The 21,254-nt window shown below is 55.3% G+C and overlaps 7 protein-coding genes across 7 annotated transcripts; 2 read left to right on the plus strand and 5 right to left on the minus strand.

The window, feature by feature from the left end:
- Positions 1-372: 372 nt before the first annotated feature.
- BKA78DRAFT_355320 (anaphase promoting complex subunit 8) lies at positions 373-2,636 on the minus strand (the record flags this gene model as incomplete). The annotated part of the gene is made up of 2 exons (XM_066891884.1): positions 373-2,476; positions 2,536-2,636. The coding sequence occupies 2 exons, from the start codon at positions 2,634-2,636 to the stop codon at positions 373-375; spliced, it is 2,205 nt and encodes a 734-aa protein (XP_066741033.1).
- Positions 2,637-2,845: 209 nt separating this feature from the next.
- Positions 2,846-4,333, plus strand: BKA78DRAFT_271216 (ERG20 farnesyl diphosphate synthase). The gene is made up of 2 exons (XM_066885519.1): positions 2,846-3,059; positions 3,120-4,333. Exons 1-2 carry the CDS (start codon positions 2,946-2,948, stop codon positions 4,041-4,043), a joined length of 1,038 nt encoding a protein of 345 aa, XP_066741034.1. The 5' UTR covers positions 2,846-2,945; the 3' UTR covers positions 4,044-4,333.
- Positions 4,334-10,447: 6,114 nt separating this feature from the next.
- BKA78DRAFT_256149 (uncharacterized protein) lies at positions 10,448-11,666 on the minus strand (the record flags this gene model as incomplete). The annotated part of the gene is made up of 4 exons (XM_066885055.1): positions 10,448-10,623; positions 10,717-10,858; positions 10,925-11,511; positions 11,576-11,666. The coding sequence occupies 4 exons, from the start codon at positions 11,664-11,666 to the stop codon at positions 10,448-10,450; spliced, it is 996 nt and encodes a 331-aa protein (XP_066741035.1).
- An 888-nt stretch (positions 11,667-12,554) lies between these two features.
- BKA78DRAFT_256143 (mitochondrial 54S ribosomal protein bL19m) lies at positions 12,555-13,138 on the minus strand (the record flags this gene model as incomplete). Its single annotated transcript, XM_066885053.1, has 2 exons — positions 12,555-12,678; positions 12,765-13,138. Coding segments are annotated over 2 exons (498 nt in total), but the record flags the coding sequence as incomplete, so codon positions are not given.
- A 373-nt stretch (positions 13,139-13,511) lies between these two features.
- On the minus strand, positions 13,512-15,601 carry BKA78DRAFT_321541 (NmrA-like family-domain-containing protein). The gene is made up of 2 exons (XM_066889037.1): positions 14,540-15,601; positions 13,512-14,399 (listed from the first exon to the last, which is right to left on the minus strand). The coding sequence occupies exons 1-2, from the start codon at positions 15,175-15,177 to the stop codon at positions 13,970-13,972; spliced, it is 1,068 nt and encodes a 355-aa protein (XP_066741037.1). The 5' UTR covers positions 15,178-15,601; the 3' UTR covers positions 13,512-13,969.
- A 621-nt stretch (positions 15,602-16,222) lies between these two features.
- On the minus strand, positions 16,223-18,286 carry BKA78DRAFT_355325 (asparaginase-domain-containing protein; the record flags this gene model as incomplete). The annotated part of the gene is made up of 4 exons (XM_066891885.1): positions 16,223-16,495; positions 16,827-18,035; positions 18,118-18,161; positions 18,226-18,286. 4 exons carry the CDS (start codon positions 18,284-18,286, stop codon positions 16,223-16,225), a joined length of 1,587 nt encoding a protein of 528 aa, XP_066741038.1.
- Positions 18,287-19,053: 767 nt separating this feature from the next.
- Positions 19,054-20,037, plus strand: BKA78DRAFT_184209 (uncharacterized protein). The gene has a single exon (XM_066883464.1). The coding sequence runs from the start codon at positions 19,351-19,353 to the stop codon at positions 19,864-19,866; it is 516 nt and encodes a 171-aa protein (XP_066741039.1). The 5' UTR covers positions 19,054-19,350; the 3' UTR covers positions 19,867-20,037.
- The last annotated feature ends 1,217 nt before the right edge of the window (positions 20,038-21,254 follow it).

Consider the following 21,254-nt stretch of genomic DNA (forward strand, 5'->3'; position numbering starts at 1 on the left):
GAGACGACTTGCTGATGAATCGAGTACGACGATAGGGGGATGAGTGAGATGATGATATACAGACAGACGCGGATACGGTCTAGCTGGGGAAATATGGCAATGATGACGAAGACGACGCTGGTGGTCTTGCTTGCGGTCAATGTCTCTAGAAAGTACTTGTTTGAAATTCGAATGCTGCGAATGCAATAGAGAATCTCTGTCTTGCAAAACTCAACTTCCAATGCATTTCGTCTTGGTGCACTGAGCAGTTCTGCACCTCACGCGAGAGCACTTCCCCTTCTTGCATAGAACACCTCAAAGAACACCTCCCCAGACTTGAATCTGCCACCCCAAGAATCTCTGCCCATCCTCACACTTCCCCAACGCACCACCTCATCCGACAACAGCCCTCTTGCCCACAGCGCCCAAGCTGCCGCCGCTCCGCTCAATCCGCGCCCTGATGTCCCTGACCAGCGCCTTGGCGTCCTCGACATCGACGCCGTCCTGGCACAGCTCGTTCGCCAGCTCCATGCTGCGCTGGTAGTCTGCGTTGAAGAAGGCCCAGCGCGCCAGCCACATGCGCGCCTTGCTGGTCGTTGGGGTGACGCCGACGCCCAGGGACTCGCCGTCGGCCGCCGCCGTCGCCGCTGGAGCACCTGATGATGCTGCTGCATTGTTGTAGTTGCTCGTGCCTGCAGCGGCGGAGGTGGCGCCCCCCGGCGCGGTGGAGAAGTTGGACGGCGAGAAGCCATGGGGCGACGCGTTGCCCGACTCGTCCGAGTGGTCGGGGTGCGAGGGCGAGGCGGCGACGGGCGGGCCCTCCTCCTGCGCCAGACAGAGCTCCATGTAGGCGGCGCACTCTTCGCGATCGTCGAGGCGCTCGTACAGCAGCGCGATTTGGTAGAGGACTTCGGGGTCGAGGACGCCGGCGGTTGCGAGGCCGCCATTGTCGTCTGGTCCGCCTGCGTCGCCGAAGCTGCCACCGCCCATGCCGCCGCTGCTGCCACTGCCGCCCCCATTGCCTGCGCCATGTCCGCCGTCGATGTAGCTCCCCGCGACGAGAGCGCGCTTGTAGGCGCGGATGCCGTTGGCGATTTTGCCCACCTCAGCGAAGCACTTGCCGACCGCTTGCCACATCTTTGGGTCGTAGGGGCGCAGGCTGGCGGCGCGTTGGAAGTAGAAGAGTGCGTAGCTGTACATTTCGAGCATCTCGTACGTCTGGCCAAGGCCATACCAGGCGCGGTAGTCTTTGCGGTTGACGTCGACAGCCCGCCGGTACGACTCGATGGCCGCGTGCGTGTTCTTCATTTCGACATATTCGTGGCCCATGAGCGTCCAAGCCGACAGGAAGTTGCGGTCGAGCGTGAGCGCCCGACGGAAGTACATGACGGCTTTCTCGTGCTCAGATTTGAGCGAGTAGTAGTTGCCCACCACGCAGCAGGTTTCTGGCCGAAACTTGTCGTTGGCCGTTGCTAGTTGTGCCAGAAACGCCAGCTTTGGCCGTTGTGACATGACGTAAAGCATATTGGAGTAGTAGTCGAGAGCATCGAGGCGGTGCGGATCTGATACCAAGAGCGAGGAAAAGATGGATTCGGCTTCCTCAAAGTCTTTGGAGTGGTAGTAGAGCAGGGCACGTTGCGTCTTGAGGAAGGCGCTGTTGGGAAAGATTTGCGAGACTTGGGTTACTTCGTCATGGACCTGGTCGGTCGATTGGTAGAGCTCTTGGTTCGTGTAGATATGGAAGAGGAAGGTCATGAGGTTTTGCGGCAGCTGCTCCGTGATGATGTTGAGCTCCTCGACGGAGCCGATGAGAGATTGAAGCTCTTGCCATGCGCCCCAATTGTATGGGTACAGGTGGACGCTCCGGACCAACCACTTTTTTGCCAAATCCTCGCTCTTGCTCTTGGCCAAGACGATGCCATAGAGGTATTCCAACCATCCAGAGCCCTCCTTGCCGTGTCCATGCCGATCTGCAAACCAGTCCTCTAGTATTCTTGAGATGCCCTTGAGCTCCTTGTTTATCGTCATGCCACCATCCACCGGGCCAAGAATCATTTCACTCTCCTCATCCTTCCTCTTCTCCCCTGCAATGTACTTGGCGTAGAGCGCCAGGAACAGCGACTTTTGGCTCAGGCCAGACAACGAATGGGGCTCGGATCTCAACTTCTCCGGGCTTGCATTGGCGCGACCTTTGCCCTTGGAGTTTGACTTTGACCGAGCGGTTTGTGGCGCGGGTGGGACAGCCAAAGAAGTGCCCGACCACATGCTTGTCGGTACAAATATGGCTGCGCAGCGGTCATACTCGCGACAGTCAAAGTACGTCTTGGCCAAGAGGTACTTGTGAAGCTCCTTTGCCTCTAGTCGCGCTTCGGCGGGATCTGCGGCGAACAGATCTTTTGGGCGAGTGGGTGGTGATGTGCTCACAGGCGAGTCTGCATCGGTGTCTGAAGCATACGTTAGGTCGGGCAATTCGAAAGAGTTGAGTAGCTCGGCCGCCCTGGCCACAGAGTCAGGCGCTTGGCAGCGAAGTAAGTTAGATAAGAGACTTGGACCTACCATTTGGCCGACTGGTAGAGGCACCTGTCGGAGCATTGCACAACGGCATTCTGGAGCTGCGCCTGGAGCTGCGCGCTCTCGGCCTCGCCAAGGCCACTCATCTCGTATTGGGGCGTGTTCCGGAGGCGATGGGGTCGAGGCGATGAGGAAGAATCCACGGAGTAGGCCGTCGGCGCAATTTATAGGTTGATTAGGGTTGTTGTTCGAGTCGGACGCGACGGGACGACCACGCCCAGGTAAACACATGCAGCGGAGAAACCCCGGTAGGCCCGCCTTGCTATTGTCCAAGTCCATCAACGCCCGTCAAAAGGCGGTCTTTGGACCCTGACGCCTCACTTTCGTCCGCTCTTCGGCTCCACTCTTTCTTCTCTCCTTGTCCGCTCGCTCTCCAGACAGCATTGTTGCCCATCATGCCCGTCACGCTCAAGGAATTCGAGTCCGTCTTTCCTCAATTGGTCGAGGATGTTCTTGCGCATTGCAAGAGCTACAACCTCCCCGAGAATGCTACTGAATGGTACAAAAAGGTAGGGAATTGGGTCATACGAGCTCCATCCAATGCGTCGCAAAGCAATTGACGCCGTCAGAACCTCGAGCACAACACGGTCGGTGGAAAATGCAACCGCGGCATGTCCGTCGTCGACACCACGTCCCTCCTTCTCGGCCGCGACTTGACCAAGGACGAGTTCTTCCTGTCCGCCACGCTTGGCTGGATGGTTGAGCTCCTCCAAGCCTTCTTTCTGGTTTCAGACGACATTATGGACGGCTCCAAGACACGCCGTGGAAGCCCTTGCTGGTACCTCATGCCCGAGGTCGGCATGGTCGCCATCAACGACTCCATTATGCTCGAGGCCGCCATTTACCTGCTTCTCAAGAAGTACTTCCGCCAGAACAAGAACTACGTCGACCTCTTTGAGCTCTTCCAGGAGGTTGGCTTCCAGACCGAACTGGGCCAAAGCTGCGACCTGATTACCGCCCCCGAGGACAAGGTCAACTTGGACAACTTTAGCATGGAAAAGTACGTCTTCATCGTCAGGTTCAAGACTGCCTTTTACAGCTTCTACCTGCCCGTCGCCCTCGCCATCTACTTTTGCGACATCGCCACGCCGCAGAACCTCCAACAGGCCAAGGACATTCTCATCCCCATGGGCGAGTACTTCCAGGTGCAAGACGACTACCTCGACAACTTTGCCGACCCGGAGAAGCTGGGCAAGATTGGCACGGACATTCAGGACAACAAGTGCTCGTGGCTCGTCAACCAGGCGCTCAGCATTTGCGCGCCGGAGCAGCGCAAGGTGCTGGAGGAGAACTACGGCCGCAAGGACAGCGCGTGCGAGGCCAAGGTCAAGCAGCTCTACAACGAGCTCCAGCTTGAGAGGCTGTACCAGGAGTACGAGGAGAAGATTGTTGGTGAGATCAGGGAAAAGATTGCCAAGGTCGACGAGAGCGACGGCCTCAAGAAGGCCGTGTTTGACGAGTTTTTGAGGAAGATTTACAAGCGCAGCAAATAAGCGTGTCGCGTGGGGTAAACCTTGTTTCGCAGCATGCATTTGACGGCCAAGCATTTTGAAAAATAACCTTAACAGTAGAGCAGATACCCATCAAATTGAGGCGCACGTCTTGACACGGATGTCCAAATATTTCGACGGCATTGTACTACATCATGGCGGGGTAAGCTGAGCTTGACCACGATCAGTTTTCCAATTGGACAGTGACTTCCTCTGTTCGCCGTCCGAGTGACCAGTCTGTGGGATCGTCCAATTGAACACAGGTTTATTCTGAGAGATACTCAGCATCAAACAAAATCTTGTTCTTCCGCATGAAAACGTTGGGTTTCTCATAAGCAAATTGGCCATTCGTCAACTACGCGACAGGTTGCTGGTATTGTCCCCTCTTGATATCAGCAACAGCGGCCGCGAGACAGCACTGCAGTCTGTCTTTCGTCGACTTTGTTCTTCGGGCACAGCCAGTGGTATTAACTTTGATGTCTCCAACAGACCATGGCTCCAGTTTGTGACAGAGGTCCCCTCGACCTCTACGAATCCTTAAGTATTTCCCAAGCTTCAACCCATCACGAGACTCCAAAAGACCGCACCAACTCGAAGCCCCTACCCGATGTCCCAAGCGCCTTGGGCGTCTGCCCAGACGTCAATCGGACAGCTCCCGCGTGGTCCTTGTCCTGTGGCGGTGCAGTACTCTGGGCGGTCGGCATCGTTGGGCTGACATGTGGTCGGGGTCGTCGCGTGGGGGGCGTGTGAAACCTCCGTCATGAGGTGAGGTATCCTGGCCTGTGCAATGGCAGGGTTCGCTGTTATAAAAGCTGGAGGGCTTGGTGGACGGCGTGTGGAAGTTGAGGACTCTGTTCAAACTCTGAGACTGACAACTTTGCTAGACGGAATTCACCGTACACACAATACTACTGGTTTGGGGCGTCGCGGTTTTTTCTCTCAAAGAACTCACTGGCCTTGTTCTGCACGCTGACCTCTTCGCTAATGAGAAGCAACAAGTAACGAAAACATCGAAGGACAGCGATGGACAGCACTGCTCAAAGATGAGGACAGAAGCAATTCAGTCGATCTGGCACACCTGTCTCCTCTGGACCAGCGCAGCAAAAAAAGCAGAAAAGAAGAACCACAAAACAAAATAACAACTGCGCAGATCGAACCCGGGACCAACTCTTACCAGAAGACACTTGTAAACTGGGGGATGTTCCTTATCGAGTTTGATCTGCACACTCAACCACCACGCCAGGCAGCACCACTAATGCGTGGTAGGAGTTACAGTTGCTATGCTGGTTTGGCCGAGTCTAAGCTTTATATATTGCATCTTTTTTGGTGTAATTGGCTGCTCTGTCCTTCCTGGTTTCGACCCAAGGCTCGCGAGAATGTGGCCTCACTGCCGCAGCCTGTTCTCGCTTTTCGAGGATAGCGAGTCCATGAGAGACAAGACGTTTGACCTCTCGCGGCCAGCAGACAAAAGTCCATAGGCAAACCTTTCGATCGACGAATGGGCTCAAGCATCAACCTGTACTCAACGCAGAAACGGCATTTCAACACGATGTTGAAGGTTTCTCTTTTCTCTCACCTTCGTATCTCAGCTGCAACTTTGCCGTCTGTTGCGCCAAAGGCCAAGGAGAAAAAAGAAAGTAGCCTGTTTGTTCGCTGACACCACAGTCGGCCTTCGGAGTCAGGGTCTTCCCAATATCATTGCTGTTCCGCAAGTCCTGGGCTGCATGGTCAGAGAGCTCAGGACGGACAGAGCTTGGGGTTTTATAGGTACAGGTCGGTCACCAGCAGTGGAAAAAACGACCAACGGATGCTTGCCTCCTGACAAACTCACGTGCCAGAAAATGGTGCAGCGTCCATGCTCTCAACGTCTTCTCGCAGGCTTTGATGGTATAAAAACACTCCAACAACCGTCGTCTTCTGGTACATGGGTACCACCACAGTCGGCTGTGGCTGAAGGAGAAATTTGATCTCTGCGCCGACTTGGGCGACTATTTTGCGAATATCTTCACTTTGGCGCTCGTTTTGCGTGGCCGGGAACCATTTTGAGAAGCGACAGTCCTCATCGCTATCGGAAAACGGTGCTACTGATTCTCATTTTGAATGATTGATTCTCAATTGTTCGAGGGAACACCTGCAAGAAGGGCAGAAGCTTGTAGAATTGATGAACGAAAGACAGAGCGGCAAAGTGTTGGTTCTGCGAGGAGCCATTCGCCAGGCGCATCGCAGTTGTCAACAAACTGACTGTGTGTGGGGTCTCTTGTGTGTCAGAGCTGACGTCTTTATAGGTCTGGCTGAGGGACAGAATTGGAAGCCGCGAGTCACAAGACCTCCTCTGGACTGCTTGCCCCCAACTCCCTCATGCCTGGTCATTGTATCGCTTGCCGGATATTAAAGCACCCTTGTCCAGTTGCAGACTTCATTTACTATCTGCTTCGCAACCTTTGAAGAAAACCGTTGAGCAATCGCATTCACCGTGCACCACCATCGCTGTGTACAAAGCCCACTTTCCCTGCCCAGCGGCAATTCCGATTTGGACCCAAGAAAAAGATCCCCTGGTCTTTGTGAGATGATGATGTTGCTCCTCATCAGATCTACGATGATGATTCCTGTCAATCTCACACGCCGGAACTCTTTGCGATCTCAATCAACCAAGTGAGTGGAGACTTGGTCGCCGGAGGAGAACCACAAGCGAACCAAAGTGTGCTTTTGAGAACGCTTCATGATCTCAACACCCTCCTTGGATCCACTGAATGCCGTTGTCTTGACGCTGAGTCTGCTCCGTCGTCAAGGCACTGGTTTTATACCCGTCTTTGCGCTTGCAAAAGGAGACTGACAGTGACAGTCACGGCCTACTGCGGGCTCTTTGCCACATGGTCAGGTCACGATGTCCGCCTGGCCCCTAGAATCAGCCCACGATCTACGCTTATCGCCCACACTTGCCCCATGCATACACCAGAGAAATATAAAAGCACTTCCAATAGCCCGACTGCTCCCTCTTCAGCTCGACGCATCATCCGATTCTGGCGAAGCCTTCCAGGTTGGAGGACAACTCGACTGGCAGTTGTGGCGCTCGACCTCGTCGTCTATCTGGAATCTCTCGCACAGATATCACTTTGTCAAAAGATTTTGGGGCCGCTTGTCTACGTCAACACAGCCGTCTCAAAAGTGCCATGTTTTTCACCACGAAGATATAACGGTAGTAAGTAACTTCAATGGTTTTGACCATTGTACTAGATTACAAAATGTTCCTGGTCTTTGATCACTTGGATGAAGCCGAATTCGCCCACAAAATCGAGGAACAGAGGCCAAGAGTCGTTAGGATAACTTGTCTGGTTTCCTTGCATCAACGGCAGTACGGTCCTCAGATGTTTCAACAAAGCTTGCTCTCCCACAGCCCCTTTTATACCTCGACAAAATCCGCAGGCCGCCGCTCAGAGGAAGTCACAAGGCCATCGCTCCTTCTCGTTGACCTCCTTTTGCTCGGGAGGTCATGTACCACACCCAGGACTCGCATCCTCTCTGGCAGTATAAAACACCCTGACCTGCTGCCGTCTTTCTCATAATCAACTCTGCAGCTGTTGATTGGGAAACTCAATGTCCACCCAAAGAATATTCAAAGTTTACTCGGCCTGCGCTTTGCGGCGGGTGCGTGCTCAGTCTTGCTTGCCACTTTCCGGCTGGCTTGAGTCCACCATGTTGGAGGAACGTTGCTGTTTCTTCATCGTTCGAAAGTAGTGCTCCTCGCGGTGCAACTGACAGGTGGTTCCCAGTCACATACTGCTACGGACAGGACTTGATCGAGCGGGCAGGACGGCGCCAGAGTAGATTTTCTGCACGCGAGATTGACTGTCGTAGCAGCTACTTTCGGGTTCTCCCACAAAGTGTTGTACTCCGAAACAAGGAAACAAGCAAGCCCCCAACGCCTTCTTTTATACTGCCATAGACACGGCTTAAAAGTAGACTAATAGATAGGCTCATGAGACTACCTTGATCTATGTGCTCCCCTAATTCTAACTATCCTACTGACTACCCCTGGATTCATATGCCAGGAGACCGCGTGACTAAATTGACTCAGTTTTCTCCTAGCCTTAAGTATAAAAAGCACCTATGACTACTATAGTCTATGAGCTGTAATTACTATCTCTAGGGGTATTGGTAAGAGGAATGAATTTTTAAAAGGAGTTATTTGTGGTGCTCGCTGTGGCATAGATAACCTATAGTTAGATTTATTTCACCACTAGGTTCCGCCTTTATTATTATTGTGGAGTAAGACTGGCCCTCTTTACTATTGAGGAATGATGTTTTCTAATGCAGTACTTTAAGACTTACACTGACCACCTTCCCTTACTCTAGGTAAGTAATAATAGCGCGATTGAGCTGCTAGCAAAAGTATTGTACATAGATGTTGTCGGTCTTCCAGGTCTCCTCCGCGCAGCTGAGTCGCTGCCCCTGAATCTGACCGAACCTTCCTCCCAGGAGACCTCCTTTTATACTTCTGCGGACAGGCGACGAGTCACATGGCAAGTTGACACCTGACACCAATATTCTGCACGTGGCATGAATGCTCCGTGACTCCGCTGCATTTGCTAGTGGTCTGTGTGTATCGCGGCGGGTATAAAACACCCTAAGAAACTGCCTTTGCCTCGACATCAACCATCAGCGGCCTCGCTGTCACAGCCCACTTCCCTTGGATGGGACTGGCTGGGTCGTCCAGTGATCATATTTACTGTCCACTTTCTGCGGCGGCTCTTGCTTGCAGTGGCTTCTTTCCTCCAGCGATTTGCGCCGAATCGAGGTATCGAATCGGTATCACCGTTTCGGAGTAAAGATGGCAGTCGCCATCAACAAAAGATGACGTTCTTCCCAAACTGGAAACATTAAAAAGGAGACACCAAAAACCGGTCTTCCAAAAGTTCGACGCGCCGCAACTTCTTCCTCCCAATCGACTTCACCTCCCTTGACCTTTCCAGTTGCTAAGAGGAAGGCTGTTGTTAGACCCTTGGTGTCCGGTTGAATGTCTTCGGTGAGCCCCTTTTATACCCCTCGACTAGCAACAGAATGATCGACTTGACGGCAAAGAGTCACGAGATGCACCTGCCTTTCCATGTGCTTGCCTAGTGAGTCCCCTGAGCTCACCAGTCACGCGCGCCACGAACTAGTGGTCTGTCTGTGCAAGAGGTCGAAAAGGTGTAAAAACACCACTGAAGCCTTTCCCCTTCTCCGCAAGCCATCATCAGCCCATCCACTGCGCAGCCATGGAAGGAATGAATGCATTTCTTCACACTCGGGTCGCGGCACACTCGGAATCCACAATTCCACTTTTTTTTTTTTTGTGTGTGTGTGTGTGTGTGTGTGTGCCGTCGCGGCAGCAGCCGTCAAGTTTCTTTGCTTTCCCACCCTCATCCTCTTTTCTTTTGCCCAACATCTGTCCAACCACCATCATCATCGTGGCGTGGCCATCATAAACACAAGGCTGCAGAGTTTATCACCATGATTCCACAGCACTGCCCCCCCCCCCCCCCCCCCCCCCCCCCCTCACTCTTCCTCAAAGACTCCATTTGCTACAGTGAACCACGTATGTATGCATGGAGACTCCCGGGGGAAAGTCGTTCGTCAAGCCCCTCTCCCCCTGCTGTTTTGCAGAGGACGAGTAAGTACTGTATGTACTAGGCATCTCCACTCGATAGATGGTTGCAAGGAGCATTCATTCGTGCGTTTGCACCGAGCTGTGTGCCACTGCGACGACGATGTAGGGATAGGGCCATGTGTGTCGAGGTTGGGGTTTATTTCGTCGGTTGCTGTGGCATGCATTGGAGCATCAAGGTTAGCTAGATATACGTACTTGTGTAGCAAGAAACCAAGATGCCGAGATTGAATGTGTGCTTTTGATGATGTGAACCATGCGACGAAACGCCATTCCATTCCCTCATCTCCTCCTCCATATCCACATCCCCCCACAGATGCTCAGACGTGCTCAAAGTCAGACAAACGGCAGAAACAATTAAAAAAAAAAAAAAAATCTTTGGAGCTAGAGCGCCACTCGTAGGTACTTGCTTGCATGCTCAGCTATCTACCTCGTCCCTCCTCAGTCGCGTAGTCTACTTCAGCCCAGCTAGCTTCCGTCCCTCCATATCGTCGTGTGTTTCCGTCTGATGTGTCTGCGCTCGAGTAAATCCCCGTTTCCACCTCCGTTGCCGCGTAGGTCGTCGTGTCATGTCTACACACATCACTCACTCACTCGCCATGCCATGCCATGCCGTGCCACCTCGACTCCACTCCACTCCACTCCCCGGGTATCTTTGAAAATATTGTCGTCGTTCATGAAGAAGGGGGGTCCGTTCCTACGTCCGCACCCGCACCCGCAGGCATCCCATCAGGAATGCTCGGCGAGCAGCAGCAGCAGCAGCTTAGGTGCGGCGCTTCTTGGGAGGCGGCGAGGCGCTGCTGCCGTTGTTGCCATTCTGCTCCTTCTTGCCCTTGCCGCGGACGAGGCTGCGGATGTCGACGGGCTCGTCGAGGTCGTCGTCGTCGTCGTCGTCCAGCTCGGCGTCCGACAGCTCCGAGAGGTCGTCGTCGTCGGCCTCTTGGGCGGCGGCTAGAAATGCGCGGTGGGTGGTCAGCTTCGCTGTTGATTTTTGGGAGGGCTGGAACAAGTTGTTAGGGAGAGGGAGCTTACTGAAGTACTTGATGGCCTGGGGCCACAGCTCGTTGACGATAATCTCGGCCACGTCCTCGCCGTTGGGGCAGATTTCCGATTCGTCGAAGAAGTCGTCGTCGTCGTCAATCTCGGCCTCCTCCTCCTCCTCGACCTTCTCGCCCTTGGCGCGCTTCTCGCGCTTCTCGGCCTCCTTCTTGCTGGCCTCGGCCGACTCCTCTGCCGTCACGTAGCCGTGCGACGAGATGAAGCCGAACCACGTGAAGAAGCTCAGGCTGGCCTCGGTGTTGGTGTCAATCTTGTTGAGGATGGCCTTGTACTCGGGAAGTTTGGTGATCTTGCTGGCCTTGCTAGCCTTGGACGAGCCGTTGGACGAACCGTTTTGCGCGGCGGCATCCTGCTTCTTGCGGGCGGCGAAGAGGTCGACGGCCGCGTCCGTCAGGCCCTGCGTCAGGTCCTTGCCCTTCTTCCAGTGGATCTTGACGGGCTCCGAGACGATGCCGCTCCAGCCGTCGAGGGCGCGGCGGTGCCAAAAGCGCTTCTCGAGCACCTCGTCCTCGAAGAACTCGTTGTTGGGGTCGAAGCGGAAGCGGATGACGACGCTGCGCGGCGAGCCGTTGGGCTCGTTGATCTCGAAGCGCTCGACCTCGATGCTCTTGAGCGCCTCGGCAAACACCTGGCTGTCGGACGGCGTCACGTAGTTTTCAAACTCGGTCGGCGCCTGCTCCAGCACCAGCGCCCAGAAGTTGGGGATCTTGGCTACGACTTCCTGGCGCTTCTTGTACAGCGGCGCGTAGATCTTGTGCTGTTCGCGCACTGCAGGCAGCCGCCGTTCTGCTTAGCCAATGTCCTTGCGTCGCGGAATTGGGAATATACGTACGAGTCTGGAGCTCGGCATCGTCAAATTCTTGCTCGAGCTGGGCGAGGTCCTCGTAGGTGATGTCGGAAACGGGGGCGGGAGCGTCGTGCATTTTGGCGGTATTAAGGGATCGATAAATTTTTGGAGAGGGTTTTGGTGGAGGAGGAGCTATGGCTACCTTTTAAAGTTGTGGAAGACCCTAGACGCGCGCGAGCAAAAATGTTGGGATGCGAGAAGCTAGGATCTGCCGCCAACCTTGACTCGGGCAAGAGGCCAATTCCGTCATCGCCGTCTGCGAATGACTCGGGCCACCACGTCGCTCCGCCCTGCCGCCACACTTGTTGTGTTTTTGATCTACGATTCGTATCGAGTTTGGCTGTCATTGGTTTGCAAAGCATATCAAGCTTTGAGCATTGGCTTCTGTAACTGTGGGGAGGCCAAAGTAAAGCGTTGAGATCTAATCTGACCATGGTCAACGCAACGTTGGCAACAAGCAGGCAGGCAGGGTTCGGGGCAAGGGAACACTCTAGAGATACTATGCGGGGGATTTCCGCCGCCGACCACCCGCTAATCCGCACCGTTGGCTGTGAGACCATGGCTGCGTTAGATAGGGGTTTTATTTTTGGGGCTAGTCGAGCACCGACTCTGACGATGCGTGCTCCCAGTGTCTAGCATGACTAGAGGAACCGACCTTTGGATTGAAAGGGAGATCCAATGGCTGTATATCTGTAGCACGTGGAGAATTGAAGCTGCTTTCCACGCTGCCAGGGCGGAGTGTGGGGCGATGGAGCTGTTAGTCTGCCATAACATGATGCGGGTGAGGCATTGGCTCGCCAGCTGCCTGTACCTTTGAGAATGGCCTGTCGAAAGCATCAGTCCACAACTGGACTCTGTCGAACATCGTGAGCATAGGTCCGGTCCCATTGAGCCCAATTTCGAGATGCATTTTGTATATTGCCCGTCCTTTGCTCGTCAATAAAAACGCCCAAAACATGCGCCTCTACCTCTTCTTGCCCTTCTTTTGATTCCTGCCCTCGAAACCGCCGGGCTTCGTGGCGCCAGACGCCCTCTTGAGGTATTGGCGGACAATGTTGTCCACAGAGCCCGGATCGTGGCTCGGTTTCCTGTGATGCACCAAGAGTCAGCTCCACTGCGAGACAACACCACAACAAAGCCCGCAAGCACCACCTCACGCGAGAGAATAACGCACCTCAAGTAGTATAACCTAGCCCTCCTCGCCCTCTTCTTCGCGCGCTGCACCACCTCAATGGCCGTGACATTGGGGCTGTAAATCTTGAACCACATCTCGACGCCGACGCGGGTGACGTGGTTGCGCAGCAAGACGGCCGTGTCGAGGCCCTGCCGCCGGATGTTGAGGCAGGTGCCCGAGAAGGGCTCGCCGTTCTTCTGCCGCACGAGCAGCACGTCGCCCACGCGCACCGCCTCCTTGTTGTCGCGCTCAAACAGCAGCGCCCGCGCGCCCTTGGGGTCCAGCACCACAATCTGCTTGCGCTCGACGAGGTTGACCGGGTCTTTGCACCGCGCGAGTGCCGTCGGCGGCGGCGGGTACGTCTTGATCGGCTTGTATTCTTGCTTGCCCGTTTTCTCTGCGCGCAGCGTATCAGTGGAATTCTCGTAGGACTGGGCGCGGGATCGGCTGACTGAAAAGCCCGTTTCGGTGCTTGACTTTGGGGAAGAGGATGTGGTCGGGTAGACTTTGCAACGTCGGTGGATCCGCAGCCACTGCCCGCGTTGCCTTGCCCCGTTGTTGGACTTTGGCGCACCGCGCCTGGCGCATGGCCGTCTTCCAGGCCGTCAATGGCCGCATACTGGGCCGCAGGGTTGCCATTGTTGCGTGGAGGCGGTGGTTGCGGAGGATGGCGAAACTTCCGCAATGTTCCCGAGATGGACGCTTTGGTGTTGAAGATGACTAAGCCGTCACCTCCGCGGACAACGTCAATTTGGTACCATGTCAAATAGAACGTTTTTAGAGGAGGTGCACTATTGCAGCAAATATTGAACAAGAAGTTAAAAATTACATTCACCCAAACCTCCCCAGATCCGCCAATCCTCCCAGTCTTGATGCAAACGTCTAACCCTGGGACCAAACCACCGCCAGCACGCTCGGCGTGCAAGTCACACGCAACCGAGTTCCATCCAACTTGTAAGAAGAGCGGAGGAGTTTCGAGCTATCTGAACCAAATCGTGGGGAGAAACCCCAATATGTTTTTGATGATGAAGTTCGACTCGACGGGTTCATGTTGTTCTCTTTTTTTGATTTTGCCGAAGTTGCCGCAACACACACACACAGACGCAGATGATATCTTACCCACCCGCCCATTTTTTTATGCCAGCACATCGAACGCCAACGCAATGCAAAATAGAAAAAACTTGGTAGCCAGCCATGCACATAGCTCATAAGTTCATGATCTGAAAGAAGTTTTGAGAGTCTCTTGCCGGGGGAGGAGGTTCCGAAGTCGGCTCCGAGGGCACATCGTCGGGCTCCGGTTGTCCATCCGTGGCGTCATCCTCGTCCATCCACGTCAGACCGTTGGCCCTCTCCTCGACGGGGAAGATTTCGCGTGCGTATTCCTCAATGTCCCGGAAGCCCTCCCAAAGGTCGAGGGCCTCGCGGGTGCAGTCGGGCTCCAGGTCCGGGCCAAAGTAGGGTGCGTTTCTCCAGCCCAGCGTCTCTTCGAGAATCTCCAGGTGCTCGCGATAGCCGGCCGGCACTGGGACTTCGATGGTGACGGGGCCTCGCACGTAGCGGACGGGGCGGTTGAGAGCACGGCTAAACGCTTCACAGACTTGGACCGGTGTGAGCTGCTGAAAGGCTAGCGGGATCCTGTGGCTTGAGTTAGCGGCTTCGTCCCGACAAGTAATGGGCCAACGGGTCAGTTTTCTTGGCGGTAAAAAGGAAAGGTGAAGCGCCCGCAAGCGGATCCCTGTCTGAGGCTCCCTCCGCTGCGGGTGCCCATGACGTACCGATGACCAGCCCATTTTCTAGGACCTTGTTTAAATATTTGCAGGATTGCGGGCCCAACGTCGTGCTCGGCGTCCAGCCACGGAATGGGAATGTGCGGGTGGAAGGGCGCCTGCCACTCGAAGCTGCCGTCGTCCTTGAGCTCCATGCGGAAGAGGGGATACGGCAAGCTGGTGAAGTTGTTGTGGTAGGTGCCCGTGTAGACAAACGTGGCGGGGATTCCAATTTGGCGAATGTAGTTTTCGACGGCAAACTTTTGGGCCCAAAAGGGAAGAGCTCTCCAGTTTTGGCCTTGGTAGATGGAATGGTCCGGCATGCTACTGTAGATGAGGTGCTCTATGCCAGCCCTTTTGGCAGCATTAGCCATGGCGCGGCCGGTTGCAATCTCGTCGCCCCAGTGGGTCGTGTTGATGAAGGCGAGCTGAGCGCCATCGAAGAGGCGGGCGACGAACTGGGCGTCGTCCAAGGATCCCACTCGGAGGTCGACATCAGGTGTAGAGTCCAGCTCCTGCGCAACTATGCCCTGCTTGTCGCGGGTTTGGGCGCGGACATGCCATCCAACGGCTGCGGCGACGCGGATGAAGCTTGCCGATTGGCGGCCGGTGCTGTTGATGGTGACGACGACTTTTCTGTCTTGCATGCGGATTGAAGGTGGCGGAGGAGGAGGAGGAGGGGAGCAAGGCGGAGCAGACAGGACCAGACGAGACGACGACGGCGGCGACGACGACGACAGCAAGGACAGCAAGCAGAGTCAGAGGACGACGAGGTGGAGGAAGGAAAAAAGAGATATTAGAGGAGTTGTGGGAGAGGGGAAAGGCAGGCGGCGGACATGGCCTGAGCTATCAAGGTGTGTAAGGTATAGTCGAGTCGGGTTGGGTATAAGGAAGGAAAGGGCATCCAAGTTGCGAACCACCACGAGACTGACGGCAGCCGCGTGGGAGCAGATATTTAACTGTTAGTCAAAGAGCGTGTGTGCGAGCGAGGGTGCTGCGAACGCTTAAGGGCACCAGGGCCTGCTCTAATTACCTAATGGCAGCTCCTCGGGGCGCCTCCGCCGACTTTTGCAGGCCGACTGCTGAGTCGTGACGCCAAAACCTCGACCTGCTGTCGTAGGGCGTGAGATGGGCCAGCAGGGGGAGAGCACTTCGCGTGGGCATGCCCATTCCGTCGCCAATTGCGGGGAAGACACTCGCTCGCGACCACGTCCAGGTTTCGCGCCCGCCCGTCGCGCTGTGCTGCCACCAGTCGCCCGTCATTGGCTGCCATTCTACAAGAAGGTGCAAGCGTGGATGCCCCCTGCCCGTGTTTTTGTTGCACTTGTTCCAGTCCCCAACCACCACCTCGTCGTCTCAACTAGGCAGTGGAACGCGGACGACGTCTTTGCAGTCCATCATCTGACCTCCCTTGAGCTTCTCCGCGGAGCCTCTCCCTACCCCCTTTCAGCCCAAGTGCTTCAAAGCCGCCAGACACCCCCTCGAAAAAGTCACCTCGCCGACCACACGCACACTTCATGCATTCTCTCGGGTTTCATGTACATACACCTACTCCTACCTACGCCCCTCTTGGCACCCTCAGCCCAAGGACGAATGGCCCACGTTGGGTAAGCGTCTCTGCTTGCGGCGCAGCCACTCCCGCCGTACCCCAACGACCAACTTGAACATCGGAGCGCCACACGTCAGACCCCCTCAACCGCTGTCAGCACCAATCTCGACGCCGGCCGCACCCCAAACGCTGCTGTCGCTACTCTTCTCCTCGCGGGCGTGGAGCTTGGCCGCCGCCATTTCCTCTGCGTGAAGATGCGCGCCCGCCTCTCTCAGCAGCAACACATGATCGCGCAACCCCGCACGAGCAGCCAGGAAAAGTGGCGTGTGCCCTTCGCCATTTCGTAGGTGGACAGAAGCGCCCTCGGACAGGAATTCGCGCAGGATTTCAACGTTTGGCCCGCATGCCGCCAGGTGCTAGAAACGAGCCGTCAGCACCATGCAGGACTACCTCGTCTTTCTCTGAGAGATAACAGCAGCACTAGCCAACTAGACTGCTGGCAAGCCTGCAAGAGTGCGGCAACTGAGATGATGGGAAAACCCCTGGGCGGTCCATGCTGCAGAGCGGATGACCCTCACATCCGCTTGCCGGACTGTGCGACCACAGGGCTATCATTTACCGGTGGGACGGGGCCGACAATCTCGGCAGGTCACCGTCGCCGTTGTGCTCATACTCGAACACGATGGCCTCTGATAACCCCGAAATGTATTCCCCGGCCTTGGGATGGGGGTGTGACCACGGACTTACCAGAGGCGTGTTCCCCGCATAATCGGCGTCATTCATAAGCCACTTGTTGTCGAACCGCATCACCTCTTTGACGCCGTCGTAGTCTCCGTCTCGGATCTTGTAGCCCAGAGTCGTGAGGGTGCTGCTGGTCGAGTTTTCGCTCTCGGGATGCTGAAAGTGCATCCGCCCGCTCTCGGTGAGTTCTCCCCGTAGAGATATGGACATGCGCTTGGCAACTTCGGTTGGCGACAGTCCTGGGAGAGATAGCAGGTAAGACAGCTTTGTCAGGGCAGCTTCCGTCGTCATGTCCAGACCGAAAACGATTCCAGCCCGGCCAAGGACAGTGGCTGGCGCGTAAAGAGGGCTGACGCTCCCGCTCAGGCACTGGGTCACATTGACAATGACGATTCCTCTCTTGACGGCATCTGCAAGCACCTTGGTAAAGTCCGAATCAGGTCCGCCAGGGGCGTTGCCAGCGCCAAAAGTCTCGAGCACAAGACCTTTGAGACCGTCGAGGCGAAGCACCGCATCCACCATTTCGGGCTTGATGCCAGGAAAGACTCTCAGACATGCCACGTGCGTCGTGTCCAGGTTGGTTTGGATGCTGAATGGATGCACGCTGGTCGACCTGTGCACCAAGTTCCACGCGACGTTTGTGCGCAGACTCGAAATGGTCGCCAATGGCGGCAGGTTGGGACTGGCAAAGGCATTGAAGTCGTCGGCTGACACCTTGGTGGCGCGGTTTCCGCGAAAGAGCTTGAAGTTGAAAAACAGGCAGACCTCGGGTATCATAAAGTGACCTGCAATGACGAGACTGGAGAGGAGGTTGTCGGTGGCGTCGTTTTGGAGTTGGCTCATGGGGGCCTGGCTACCAGTCAAGATGACGGGCTTGCCCAGATTCTGCATCATGAAGGACAGAGCCGAGCACGAGTAAGCGAGCGAGTCGGTGCCGTGCAGCACGACGAAGCCATCGTAGAGCGTGTAGTTGCGGTAGATGGTGCGCGCAATCTCGTCCCAGCCGGCGGCGTTGATGGAGCTGCTGTCGAGGAGCGTCTCAAACTCGTAGACGGCGTAGCGCACGCGGCGCTGGTACGACGACTTGGGCGTGCGCAGCGACTGGACCGGCTTGCGCGTGCCAGCATCGTCGATGACGATTTCGAGCGGCTCCGGATAGGATCCGTCGTTGAACGAGGGGCGCGGGGCAAGTCCTGCGCGGAGGAAGCCAGGTACCTGAAATGCCAATCAAGGTCAAAGGTTGAACTTGATGCGCTGACGTGCATTTCGCCTAAGGTGGTGATGCTTCTTGACGTACCGGAATCAATCCGTCTTCGGACTCTTGCATGCAAATGGTTCCTCCTGTGGTGCGCATGAGTATGCCTTCTCCTTTGCTTCGTCGCAAAGAAAATCAACGTCGACGTACCAGTGATGACGATCAACACCCTCCCCTCCATGACATCCTGGCCGGAAAGTTGGCGGGACATGTCGACGCGTCCCTGGATCCGTTTGGCCCCTTGTCACCCAAGCTCTTGCTAGAAAAGATGGACAGAAATCGGACTCGGCAACTTCAGCAAATTTGAAAACCGAACCTACGATGCAGAGCAAATGAATGCAAACACGAGGCGGGGAGAAGCAGAATGTCTACAAGGCGCAGGACGTTGTTGTTGGATGTTGCCAAAAGCAAAGAAGAAAAAAACCCGCCGCAACGGCCCCGGATCTGCGCTATCTATACTTCAGGCGTCTGATTCGACGGCCCGCTAAGGGGGTTTGGAACCAAGCCAAGAAGAGGCTGACTGCCCTGGCTGAGAAGAGGGCGTAGTAGGAGGGAAAATTCGAGAGACAGCAAAAAAAAAAAAAAAAGTTGGGCGCACGAGCATTCGCACGCGCAGTCGCACGCCAACAAGAATTGCCCGGAGCAGATGCCGATGGTTGGATGTGGGAGAGAAGGTCATGCCCGCGACTAGGCAGGGGCGCGTTTGTACGGCCGCCGACCGTACATTTTACTCGATGCCCTTGGAACAGCGAAAAGTCGAATGCTTCTTTACTGTTGCTGGGCTTTGTTTTTAGCTCGCTAGTACGGGACCTATGAGATTGAGCAGCTTTGAAATGTGCCCGTCACCATCTTGTCTTCGTCCAGACGCTTCGCGAGGTTAGGGCACGACAAAGCGCCCCATGACTAGCCGTCTCCAGCACTCCATTACCACAACTACCCCAGGTCCTGGAACCCCGGCAGCCGCCAACCTGGCACATGCCACATCGACAGGACCAGGTTGTCATCTTGACGAAAGCACGAGAAGAAAAACTCTTCACAAACAACATCAATCGCTCAACGCAGCACGCAACAGAGACAGGTGCAGCCGAGACCGACTCCATCCAGGTTTTTCCTCGCCGTTGAGCCAGGGACCCGGACGTGTTGGGGCGGGCTCGTGTGGTTCCTATTACCCCTTCAAAATGCAAAGCCGAGTTTCGATTACCCCTTCAAAACCTCGACCCATTACCCCTCCAAAACTCCAGATTGGAGCAAAAGCAGTCTATCGTCGTGCGTGCCATGCTGGCCGACGCACACAGTGCCGCGCCAGGCGCACGTATTTTGACTTTTTCTTATTTTTTGTGGAGGACGTTGGGCGTTGATGATGCATCATCATCATCATCATCCATCGTGTGGTGGATTCTTGTCAGAGCATCATGGGTTGGTTGTTGGCGGGTTACTACAGTGCGGCCATGCCCGCGTTTGCTCGGTGCCCTTCCATGGTCTGCGTGGTTTTCTGAGCTGTGCGGACGGGTAGCGAGGGGCGCGAGGGCAGAGAGGCCGGACGGGTGCGATCGCGTTTTTGTGTGCCCAGACACTTGCACCTCACCTCTTCTCGCGAGTAGAGTCGACGGCTGCAATCGACCTCGTTCGGGCCCAGATGAGGCCCAGTCGAGTCGCCGTTTGCCTACGAATGCTCCTAGTGCTGTTCTTGGGCACAGTGGGTACCGAAAGACATTGCTACTAATCCAAGAATCTCTGTCACCAAGTCAGAACACGTCGAGAGGTGGAGTGCTCAAGTGCTTGATGCTTTGAAAATAGAGAGTATTTTCTCTCTTGATGGGCAGTCACAAAGAGCGTTCAAGCGCCTACTTACGTCCGGACGTGTGCGGCGTCCAAAGTTGCATCTCTTGCCTCCATCTATTCTCTCGATTACTGATACGCTGATACCTAGGTACGATGATGCAAACGACCAACAGGTTCGAGAAATACTTCCGAATTTTGCAGTGCGCAAAACCAACTTGCATGCCTCGGTCAGCTGCTTCGCACCATCCAGTCGCTGAGGAAGCCACATCACCGAGCTCGTTGTCTCTTGACAGGGCCACAGTGGGTCGCAAAAGAAATGGCAACTCCAAGGCGGCGCAGGGCGTGCTTGAATGCTCCCTATGCCTACATGTACCCTTTCCCAAGCTCAAACGTCCAAGTCTTTCGGCAGCAAGGTTTTTGATCACTCCCTTGATACACGTATTCTAATTTTCAACTCGTAAAATGACAAAGTCCAAGGACACGGCTGCAAGGAGCATTCGAGCATTCCACCCCGAAGTTGCCATTTCTTTTGCAGCCCTCTGTGGGGCGTTTGATGCAAAACCGACAGAAGACGGGCGCCGCCTGTTGCAACGGCGGCAATATGGCTGGCTTCGAGGCCGCGATGCAGCGCGTCCGCCGGCTGCGCTTCACCAACGACAGCATGCTCATGGGGCGCCGCATACTGCTGCGTCTCGTCTTATGTACTCTGCCTTGGCGCTCTCTGAGTCGCGTGTCGCGGCGAGAGGACGAGCGCGCGGAAATGAGAATTGGGGCGCATGCAGCGCAGCTGCAAGTCTCTTATCATCGTATTCAAGACGCCGTCGATGATGCATGTTTTGAAATGTCGCATGCGCAAGCGAAACGAATCGCCAGCCTGAGCCTGTGATGGCGGAACAGGGGAAGCTGCCACCAGGGGCTGCCACTTTGGGATCACTGGCACATTTCAACGCTAAACCGGTTCAAGGATTGCTCGATGATTTGCGCAGTGCGAATGATGCGGCGGCGGCCGTTGTCAGCGCCCAGCAAAGGGATGAAGGGAAACGGTGGACCGCCGCAGAACGTACCATGGTTCACGGCTGACACCGGCGGCTGCACGGACGACCTCCTTGCAAAGGGAACAGCCCATAAGCTGGCGCTCCAAATCATCATCTTGAAAGTTAGTCAGGAGAGGATCAGGAAATGCTAGTCAAAGCCGCATCAAGAGGTACAAGCGGATATAAAGTTTGGGGCATGCCCACCCACTGTCTCGCGTCCTTTTGGCAGCGCTTTCGGTTTTCGCCTTCTACTTTCAGGTGTCTCTTCAATTTCGATTCTGCAACCTTGCCATTTGATCCGAAAAGTTTCAATCGACACATTGATCGAGGCTCCTCTTGTCGAGTTCATACCTTGTTGTCAAA

The sequence above is a fragment of the Phyllosticta capitalensis genome (genome assembly GCF_038381095.1).
Source record: "Phyllosticta capitalensis strain CBS 128856 chromosome Unknown BKA78scaffold_9, whole genome shotgun sequence".
Classification (NCBI taxonomy): Eukaryota; Fungi; Ascomycota; class Dothideomycetes; order Botryosphaeriales; family Phyllostictaceae; genus Phyllosticta; species Phyllosticta capitalensis.